Below are 11,421 nucleotides of genomic sequence, written 5' to 3' on the forward strand. Positions count from 1 at the left end.
CACACAAACCTAAGATCACAATGCCATGCGTCGGCTCGAGTGGTGTAGAGCTCGCAGCCATTGGACTCTGGAGCAGGGGAAACGTGTTCTTTGGAGTGATGAATCACGCTTCCCCATCTGGGTTTTTAGTGGATGCCAGGAGAACGCTACCTGCCCCTTAACGCCAGAGTATACAATGACATTGTAGATGATTCTGTGCTTCCAACTTTGCGGCAACAGTTTGGGGAAGGCCCTCTTCTGTTTCCGCATGACAATGCCACCGTGCACAAAGAGAGATCCATACAGAAATGGTTTGTCGAGATCGATGTGGAATAACTTGACTGGCCTGCACAGAGATCTTAACTCCATCGAACACCTTTGGGAGGAATTGGAATGGCAACTGCGAAGTCGGGCCTAATTGCCCAACATCAGTGCCGACCTCATTAATGCTGCTAGTGGAAAGCCTTCCCAGAAGTGTAGAGGCTGTTATAGCAGTAAAGAGGTTACCAACTCCATATCAATGCCCATGATTTTAGAATGAGATGTTCGACGAGCAGGTATTCACCTACTGTTGTCCATGTAGTGTATTTCCAAGCGTTTTAGTTCACAGTAGGCTACTTTTCTGTAACAATATTACTGAAATATGTAAATAATACCAACAACAAAGGTAAGTTATTTGGGTCGATATTAGACAATGCATGGCATGGGGTTAGGGTTCTGGCCTTACCCCTCATTTGTTTGTGAAGGAGGAACACAGGACGATGCAGGAGACGATAATGCTATGTCCAGCAGGTGGCGGGTTTTGTACACTATAGCACCACTGCAAGGTGTTGCTTATCCACACATTTAAGAGGGATCAAATGCCTTCCAAATGCAAGAAGAAAAAACAGCTTGACCACAGGAGCACGAACACCTTGTCAATATAACAACGATAACGGTGAAGACCTACAGTGAGCTGCATTTGTGCTGTAACTTGGACAATGAGTGTTTTATATTAATCAAATGTATTAGGTAAATGTATTCATTCGATTTTTTAAATAGCTCACTTAGTGATTATTCAACAAAGTCATACATCTCAGCGGGCCTAATGTTTCCAGTTTCGTAAATTCTCCTTCCCTGCCTTGCTTAATTTGAGTTTAACTTCAGATATTTACTTTATTACATAAACAAATACCTAATCTCAACTGCTCTTTCTTCCATATAAAGAAGATATTTTAGAAGAAGAATAATGGTGTGTGTGGGGGGGGGGGGGGGGGTAAATACACTAATGCTCTTTATTTCCCTCCCGATCTCAAGTTGAAGTGACAGTTGCATATTTACTTTAATTATGAGAAAGAGGGAGTTGATTTGTTAGTCCCTTCCACCTTGTACAGAAGCTTATTTTAAACAGGAAGGCCCGGAGGCCTAATGGAATTATTTTTAAAAGAGCAATTTGCTTTTATTCCAATGAATATAATAATCGAAATTATTTGTTTTGGCGATTTTTGCCCTTCAGATTACAGATCGTATGCTTTAGGTGCATGAGGTTAAATCCACATGTTGTTGCATCCACTAATAATACCAACCCTATGGAAATAAGTATAAAGCATTGTTATTAAAACTAGGATGATGCTGATAATAACAATAATATTAATATAATGTGGATAATATCTAAAAATTATATTAATGACATGCCTGTTTATAAAGTCTATAGGCCTAGACGCAGTTATGGGCTTCAGTTATGGGCTAGGCAAAATGGCAAAGTGATACTTTGATTCGTTTGTAAATAGGAAAATGCTGTATGCATTAAGCTCATTAAGGCCATACACCAACGTTTTGTTTTAGTTCTTTAAGAAAAAGAGATCACGTTTGACACTGTGCTGCAGCTATGTTCGCCCGTACAACTATGTTCGCCCCCCCATCACTTTGTGGCATAAAGTAAGCCTACTTCCAAAAAAAGGGGGAATTGAGTTTACAGTAAAGAGCTATCTCAAATTCGAATGGGGGCTGACTAAATGACGCGCATGTGCGAGTAAAGGGTTTGGTTGCAATAAAGAGGCGGTTTGAGTGCAGACCGCAGGGCAGTAACAGAAGGCGTCTTCCCCAGAGTCACTATAGAAGTCCTGCACACAACTATTTGGGACAGCTGTGAACTACACGCGCTTACATTCTGAGCTCGGTGTGAACATGCGGGGCAAGTTGTCTTGCGAAGTCAAAAACTTTCTCTGAACTACTTGAAACTTTTTTCCAAGGCGTTTTGCATCGGACCGTCCCCAAGTTTTTAACTCCAGGACCCCCCCCGGATCCAAGGACCGACCAATCTGAGCTGGTAACTATTTCCTTGTATTACATTTTGTCTGCAATTTTTATATGAGCCATCTGTCAGAATATGACGTTTAAAAGTTGTTTATGTTCAGGCTTCTTCGGGGGGAATGAACAAAGCTGTCAACTTTAGCGCAACTGGTCTGCGCTGAGTTCTAGTAACATAACTGTTCCATTAAAAGTAAATATAGGTGTTATTACAATATCCCCTAATATTCCGTTTTTGACTTTTGGCATGTTTTAACGCAGGAACTAGAAGTAAACATCATCGACAGTGTCTCGAGCTTGCATGGAGTCAGTTCTGGGTGCCTTCTGAGTTAGATGCGCCAGGCGAGTGTGAAACAGGTGGGATATTTCACGTGTTATACGGGATCCTTAGGTAAGGGGTTATGGTTAAGGATAAGGGCAGGGGTTAAGGTTAGGGTATGAACGTCCCAAGCACTCTGGATAGCACTGACCGATCTTTCAGAAGTAAACGCATTCCAGCACGATGTGAAGTTGATGGAGTAAAATCAACAAGGATCTATGTGAAAATAAAGAAATAATTCAATGCAAAACATACATTTCGTTGAATTGCATTATACATTACATGGTCTGAGTCAACATAAGAAAGATTCCTGTGTTTGATGACGAGGATGGCCATTGATTTTGAGGGTTTTCCCCAATTTAATTGATCCAAACCAGTATGAAAGTCGTAGTGAATGCATGTTTCTGTTGTCTATAATGTATAATATTTTTTCCATTAATTTGTGGCATAAGGTAAGCCTACTTCCAAATATTAGTAATATATTGATTTACTCAAATATAGCAGGAATGGTTAGGATGATTATGACCATAAGGCTATCATTGTTATTTGTTTTAGCAGTCTCTTATAGTACTTACTTCAACGAATTACAATAGGCCATCAAAAAACAAAAGCTAGTGTCGGCGTACATTTCATAATTTATTTTGATATCTATCAACTTTAAGCTGTCTTAGTTGTAGGGGAATTTCATGCTATTAATAATCACATATTTAGAGTTAAACCACTGTGATTGAATATAACGAAAGTCGTCATTTTATTGTAGGCTACTTTACATGGATAAGCGTTATAGTTTTTTACTTGAACACACGATCTATCAGTGTTTTCTGCTGTGGGAATCTATACATCTCATATTAAAACACGGTATTTTGTCTGGAATTACAATCATCTGAATTAAAACAGTGACCACATGTTTGTGCTAATTGCTATGAACAAATTCACGGGTTTATGGTATGAAATATGATTTGGAACAAGTGTCTTAAATTGGGATCATTCTTAGGCCTATTCATTTTTTAATTGTTATTTTCAGAGAGCTTTTTCCCACGTTGCTTAGGTGCACACACCAGTTGCTTTATTTTATTTTATTGCGCTCAAGTGCCCATATCCTCTCATGTTCTGCATCAACACACGGCTAAAAACATGCGCATTCGCGGTAATTGCTGCACAATTAACCAAAGGATCTGCATTAACATAAGAACTCTGAAGTTGCTCTCCAAAACCCATTGGGCACAGACGTCAATTCAACATCTATTCCCCGTGGTTGAACGTAATTTCATTGAAATTACGTGGAAACAACGTTGATTCAACCAGTGTGTGCCCAGCGAGTACACACACGGTCACCATTCCATCTATAAGAATTGAACACTCTATGTTTCTAAGAAATATACGTTGTAGTCTACTTTAATCCACTTTTAAACAGGAGAGCTAATAAAATTAAATCATCAAAGTTTGCATGCAGTTTGGTTTACCAAAAAGATATGTAGGCATATGACAGAAAGCCTATCCCAGCCACAGTAGTGAGGTTAGGGCTATAAGGCAAATTGACAATATGGATTTAGTTTGACTGAGTCGTAGCCTGTAGTTTCCCGAGTGTATTTGCTCCCGAGTGGCGCAGCAGTCTTAGGCACTGCATCTCAGTGCTAGAGGCGTAACTACAGACCCTGGTTCGATCCTGGCTGCATCACATCCGTCCGTGATTGGGAGTCCCCTAGGCCCAATCGGCCCAGCGTCGTCCGGGTTGGGTTTGGCCGGGGTAGGCCATAATTGTAAATAAGAATTTGTTTTTTACTGACTTGCCTAGTTAAATAAAGGTTAAATAAAAAATATATAATAATGAATAACACAAAATATTCCCACATTCTTTAATCCTAAACTAGTGCATTACTATGTAATGCTTACTGTAGCCTATATTCGTCTCTTTGTTTATGTACAACCTGAAAGATGCAAGCTCCCTCTAAATCCTGAAATTACATGTAGGCCTACATGTTATAGGTAAGGCCCATGTCTCTCGGCTACAAGAGCGCGCATATATGGATACAACATAAAGTGAGCCCATTAACTATTTCATCACCTCAGTTTAGATACACTTGTGGCAAGGAAAAGCTGCGCTGATTTTCATCCATTTTGGCGTTTGGGGACCGAAATGGGAATGCTGATTTGATTTTTCTTGTCATACTAACAATAATATACCTGCGTGATATGTGTGTGGGACAATTCGATCATGCTTTGCGTTATCTTGTATGTTCAAATCTCACAACACGTCCGCTTTCGGCCGAGGCGCGGAATTTAACAGTTGGCCAGTCACGACCAACGGGGAATGGGACGTAGCAGTGTTCAGCTTGATTGTTGAGTCGTTGAGATGGTATGTAGACATCAAAGGGTTATTAAGGATACGAGAGACGGCTCGGGAGCAACCGCTGATCTCCCCTAATGACCTCTAAGTAAAAGTCAATTACTTCTGCGTCATGATCAGAAAGGAGAAATCCCCGGGGGACGTTTGAACTTCGGTAATTCTAATTAGGGCTATTTCACTCTTATTTACTGCAGCGCAACCATGGCTCTCACTCACTCCCCACTTTTATTTATCAACATTTTAGGCCTATGTTCACCAATATGATCAAGGGGTCCTTTTCTCTAATATGCCTATCTATATCCATGGAGACTATTATTATCTATATCTTGTTTCGGCCATATCTTGTGGTTTCCTTATGTTATTATGACACAGTATGTATGACTAAAGTAGATAACCCATGACCACTTTTAACAATAATATTAATAATATCAACCAGTAGTAGAATTATGACGAAGTCATATTTGCAGAGCAGTAAAAAAAAATGGGAATTACACACAAATCCATATGACTAACAAAATCAAACAAAGCAAATGGCATGGCTTAGGGGTAAATGCTTTTTTGGTGGAAAGCTAAATCATATCACAATGGTGCGGCATGCCAGCTCTGTTTAGACTAAGACAGAAAAGACACTGGATAACTGTGTCATATCCTGACCATCAAATAGGCACAGAAACAGAGGCATTATTGTGCTTTGTTATTTCCTCTTATCAAAACCTGTTTAAACAGATTCACAGACAGGGCTATACATTAAAAACATGAATTGGTAGCACTGGTGCTCCCAATTTAAAACACTTAAGAGCACCACATAAAATGTAGGAGCACCAGAAACTAACATTTTTACAGCCTTTATTGGGCCTATATGAATTTGAGGTACTTTTGAAGTACATGGTGTCCACAAGAAACTGATATATAACCCTGTAAAGACGTTTGTTAATTTTAAAAGCTAAAATTGTGTTTGTTTTTTCATGAGCAAGTCTTCACCACATATTTCTACATGTAGCTAAGGTGTTTTGTGGTTGTCGAATCAGTATTTTTGAAAAACGAAATGTGCACGAAAATTAACTAGCATGTGTCTGCTTGCTGGCTGAACCAGCCTCAAATTAATCCATATGAAATGAAAGCTGTGCTAACAACGTCAGTTCACACACTCAATGCTCCCTGTAGCTAGTGTAGTGAAATTATAGCTAATAACAGCACACGTGAGTTTTTCATGATAAGACTGTTTCTGTTCTGCCGAGATTAATTCACCATTTTTTTTGCTGCACGGCTGACTGCTTTAGCTGTGACGTTATCGTGTTTTGCCAAATGTTACAAAGTAGGCACAGTGCCAGCTGTCAGAGTCAAATACCTGCTGATTTCTGAGAACAGTCCCATAACTTTGGTGCCGTACAACTTCATCAACAAGCTGGCAAACTAGCTACCGTATTGGCCATTCAAAACATGATATCACTAGGCTGCTAGCTGGAGCAAATTTGCTCAGCTGATCAAGCATGGTTTGCCGTAGTAGCCAGTGCGTCATACCTACTGTTAAGGCGGATGATCTAAATCCTGATTTAGTTCCATGTTTGGTTAGACAAATGGCGCCTGGCAACTGCGTGTCGTGTAAGAATGACGCCATCTGACTTGAGACTATGCATTGATCTCATGAAGAAGCTGTCCCTTTACCATTGTTTCTGTACCCCCAAATGTTTGGATACACTGGTAAAGTTACCAGGTTGTTAGCTAGCTAGCTAATAAGGCAATGTTAGTAAACTAGGTGTTAACGGCCCGCGACATGATTTATTAATGTGAAATATGGCCTGCCAATGGAGATGCATCCAGCTGCAGCTGGAAAAAAACGTAGTGCTGGTAATATACTGTAGTCACAACTTTTCAATGGTTTGGGCTAGGGGCAAGCGGTTTTATCTGTAGTAATGGTGCAACATCCACGCTCACTTTTATTTATCCAGGGCACTTGGAAACAGCGGTACAGCTAAGCCTCATCATTACGACAATTATAATCTAGTCGCACTGGTGCAAAATATTTAGGAGCATATGGTCACACTTTAGAGCCCTGCTCACGGAGGCATTTCACCTCAGTGAATGGTGTCATTCTATTTGCCCTGTCTTAACAGCCCCTGGCATGTTTTCTGGGAAACACCCACACCAAACGCACACCAGTGTCTGTGTCAGCACTGGGAGTGCAGTGCACACCTTCTCTTCTCTGACCTGTACACATGTGCCACACACAAACTCACACATGCAGGCTGTCCTCACTCATCGTGTGCCTTGAGGACAATACGTGATTCATAGTGTGTGTGTGTGTGTATCGGACCATGTGTTGAGCTGGTAGCTCCTGTTGCACGGAGGTCTGGTTCAGACAGCTCTTATCACTGTCTTCCCCTTTGTCTCAGCGGTAAAGGGATACATTCACATGCATCACCTTAATCCACTGATATGAGGCCTCTTGAAAAGCAACTAGATAATCAAGCCGGGCCGCTTGTGTATTGGCTTGGCATTGTGGTTGTGCTAGGGTGTGGGGGAAATACGCCAGGATGACTCAAAAAGAGGGGGTAGCAGGAAATACTGAGTTAGAAATGTTATTTGATCCTCATTAAATATCACAATTATGCTTCCTGGTTCGTGATGAAAAAGTATTATCATTATTGTCCTTATTTGTATTTTTAATATAGTAGAAGATACATTTACATTTACATTATCCAGAGCGACTTACAAATTGGATACTGTTGTTAACAATGTATCATTGGTTTGTAAAACAATAACACACGATGAGTTATACTGTATGTGTACAGTTCTGTTGTGTTGTCAATATGACCTGACTTTTTTATGGTGTTGCTTTTCCAGAGAGAATCCCGTGATCTGGTGATCAGTAGCGACACCAACCATGGGCAGCAAGACTCTTCCAGCCCCGGTTCCCCTCCACCCCTCCCTGCAGCTCGCCAACTACTCCTTTCTCCAGACCTCCAATGGCTTCCAGCTACCCACGGACCAGGTCCCTGGCATCTATAGCTTCAGCGCCCTGCATGCCGTCCACCTCCATCAGTGGACCCTGGGCTACCCTCCCTTCGCTCTTCCCCGCTGCACTTTCTCCAAGCTCCCAGCCCTGATGGACTGCCGCTTCCCAGGCATACCTTCCATCCCCATCTTTCCCCACCTGGTCCAGTCCAAGGACCAGGCCGCTGCGGCCGACACCGCAGCTACCGCCATGGGTCTCTTCCAGGGCTCCAAGAACAAGCCTCAGCCACGCTTCGACTTCGCCAACTTGGCTGCTGCAGCCACCCAGGAAGACCCACTGAAGGCAGAGGACTTGAGCATAATGGGGGCAGTCGCCACCACTTCCCCTCGCCATGGCGGGCTAGGCTGTCTCATGGACATAGCCAAGCTGTCATCGCCCGAGCGCAAGCCCAGCCGCGGCCGCCTGCCCTCCAAGACCAAGAAGGAGTTTGTGTGCAAGTTCTGCGGCCGCCACTTCACCAAGTCCTACAACCTGCTTATCCACGAGCGGACGCACACGGACGAGAGGCCGTACACCTGCGACATCTGCCACAAGGCCTTCCGGAGGCAGGACCACCTCCGAGACCATAGGTGAGACCTGCACTTTTCTATTACAATGAAGCTCAATTTAATGAACGAGGAGTATGGAGATAGATGGCTGCGAAAATATTGTAAATTAATGATTAATATTTTATTGGAAACTTTATAAATTGTCCACAAAACCTTCTACATAAGAACAGCATAGGATATTAATACAAAATATGAGTAATTGCTTCCTAAATTGTCATATACACTACTGATTAATCATGTTGAGTCTCTGACAGCGTAATGCATCAGGGTTGAGTCCAATTCCATTTGAATTTATTCTAATTCAAGACATGGAATAGCCCTGAACGGAATTTGCCCCAACCATATCATGTATTGGACCGTTAATCCATTTAGAGCGATAGGCCACTAACATGATCAGTATGTGAAAAAATCCAGTAACAATCCACTATGTGAATTAAATCGGGTAAAAATCTGGTTAAGTAGTGTGAAAAGCTGCAACAAAGGCATGAAGCGATATCATGTGCATATTAAAGAGTTTAGCGGGGGAAATCTAAAGCTAATACATCGGAATGCCTTTGAATTGACATTGGCACTGTTGATATTGATTTGAATTATATCTGTTAGGGATCAACATCAATACATTCATACCTTTTAGAACAATATATCACCATAACGTTCACCTCCTTTTTCTCTTTCTTATTTCTATGTTGTCTCTTATTAATTTGTGGCTTTAGATTGATAGTTGTCTTTGTGTGTTTGTTATGTTTTGTTACTCAGACCTGACACTCTTTTTGTTCTGTTCTGCCCTGCAGGTACATCCATTCCAAGGAGAAACCTTTCAAGTGCCAGGAGTGTGGAAAGGGATTTTGTCAGTCCAGAACTCTAGCCGTCCATAAAACGTTGCACATGCAGGTCAAGGAACTAAAGCCATCCAAGATGAAGTGATATCAATATCTAAAAAAGAGGAATAGGGGACACTGGAAAGAATAAAAGCAAATACATTTTTTAAGCAAATTTAGGCATTTAGCAGACGCTCATATCCAGAGTGATTTACAGGAGTAATTAGGTTTAAGTGCCTTGCTCAAGGGCACATCAACAGATCTTTAACATAGAACACCTCTGAAATTGAACTGAACTGAAGTGTTCTGACTGAAAAAGTGAAATGTTCACCAACATCTTGAGCTCATCGTGGGGAACGATTCTTCACAGATATTTGAAAATCCTGGATCTCTATGATGTATCCAGACAATTTCCAGGAGCACCTTGGACTATAAACTAAGTTGTTTTTCCACGTTTAGTTAAGAGATAATTGGGCTAAAGGACTTAAGAGCCTGTGTATTGCTTGGGCATGATGAAACCCAGTGGGGCGAATGGATCATACATCTTGGATGTATGGAATGTGATCCAAATCTTTCTGACAAACTTGACCTCTCAGACATTCCCGAGAGACTCTCACTTTTGATCCCCACATTGTTTAAGGGACATTACATGTCTAACGCAGTCTTTTAAAAATTTGCTCATTTGGTTCAAGCCATGTCAGCATATCTGCCTTATTCCTCTTGCGAAGCTCACATTCCAATGTTATTTTTGTACAGACATCTTTTTGTATAATTGTATTTTTGCACTTTAACCTGATTATTGATTATTTACATATATCACTGGATTCCTTAAACTTATTTTTTTTAAATAAATAGTCATTTTGTAAACAAAATATTGATTCCGGTTTGTTGTGAGAGAAATACTATCAAATACTTTGCCCTTTTAATTTCCATAACATCTTTTGAGGTATTTCAATGAAAATCAGTTGCAAACATGTTTTGTTTACTAATTTCCTGTAGTTGACACATTCATTTAATTGGGATTTCCTTGTTTCTGAAGTAGATTCCCTTGAATTGAAACAACTAATAGGCACATTACATAACGAGTTTAGAGACATTTTCAGCAAGTACCTTGAACCTACTATAGATTGATTACATAATGTATCTGTGTGAGTGTGCGTGCGTGTGTGTTGTGAGGTGTAGCAGTGGTCCTAATCTGAATCGCAACATTTTAGGAGTTGGTTTAACACTTGGCAACGTGATTTTGGTGGCAGGTAGCTAACCTCACTGTCAACATTAGGTGTTAACAGGATCATCAGACATGTATATTGTGAACATGAAAGGACAGGTACAAACATTAGTCAATACCTTGCACCCTGTCACTGTCTTCCCTTTTGAAGCTCTCGCAAGTTGTCACTTCACACTATGCATGTGACAGTCATAATGAACGACGTTAAGAGATCGGTCACATGATACTAATGACACCTCAATAGATTATCTTATTCTTCCAAATTCTCCCCATTGTAGAGATCAAATGCATGACACCCAATGACTATATGATACCACACCCCAGTCAATAACAAACGTTCCCCCAAATGTAATGGAACCTTTCAAGAAACATTCGGACAGTATCAAATGAGTATCTTGGCATAGTTCTAAAAAGAATGTTGTCAGATCATTTCAAAACAGGACCATCAATGTTAGAGGAGAAAGACAACCTGTAACCTACCATAACTGTTTCTGCAGAACAAAATTTGTCATCTGAAACAGTTTTCATATATTTGGTTAGACGGCTAAGCGTTTTTGTAAGTTGAAAGGCATGTATAGACGTAAGGGGCTCCCGAGTGGTGCAGCAGTCTGAGGTACTACATCTCAGTGCTAGAGGCGTCAGTACAGACCCTGGTTCGGTCCATGCCTGTATCACAACCGGCTGTGATCAGGAGTCCCATAGGGCGGTGTATAATTGACCCAGCGTCGCCCGGGTTAAGGGAGGGTTTGGCTGGGGTAAGGGGAGCGTTTGGCTGGGGTAGGCTGTCATTGAAAATAAGAAATTGTTCTTAGCTGATTTGCCTAGTTAAATAAGTAAAATAATGTTGCGGCTGGCCCGAACCGAGAGACCCATGGGG

At 41.1% G+C, this 11,421-nt stretch overlaps 1 protein-coding gene across 2 annotated transcripts; it reads left to right on the plus strand.

The window, feature by feature from the left end:
• The first annotated feature begins 2,043 nt into the window (after window positions 1-2,043).
• On the plus strand, window positions 2,044-10,290 carry LOC115138243 (protein odd-skipped-related 1-like). 2 transcript variants are annotated; one of them, XM_029674909.1, is made up of 4 exons: window positions 2,044-2,287; window positions 2,530-2,625; window positions 7,779-8,519; window positions 9,290-10,290. In XM_029674909.1, the coding sequence occupies exons 3-4, from the start codon at window positions 7,819-7,821 to the stop codon at window positions 9,420-9,422; spliced, it is 834 nt and encodes a 277-aa protein (XP_029530769.1). In that variant the 5' UTR covers window positions 2,044-2,287; window positions 2,530-2,625; window positions 7,779-7,818; the 3' UTR covers window positions 9,423-10,290. The 2 variants fall into 2 exon arrangements, with proteins under 2 accessions (XP_029530769.1, XP_029530768.1); XM_029674908.1 differs by lacking the exon at window positions 2,530-2,625.
• Window positions 10,291-11,421: the final 1,131 nt, after the last annotated feature.

Source organism: Oncorhynchus nerka, linkage group LG12, assembly GCF_034236695.1.
Source record: "Oncorhynchus nerka isolate Pitt River linkage group LG12, Oner_Uvic_2.0, whole genome shotgun sequence".
Lineage (NCBI taxonomy): Eukaryota > Metazoa > Chordata > Actinopteri > Salmoniformes > Salmonidae > Oncorhynchus > Oncorhynchus nerka.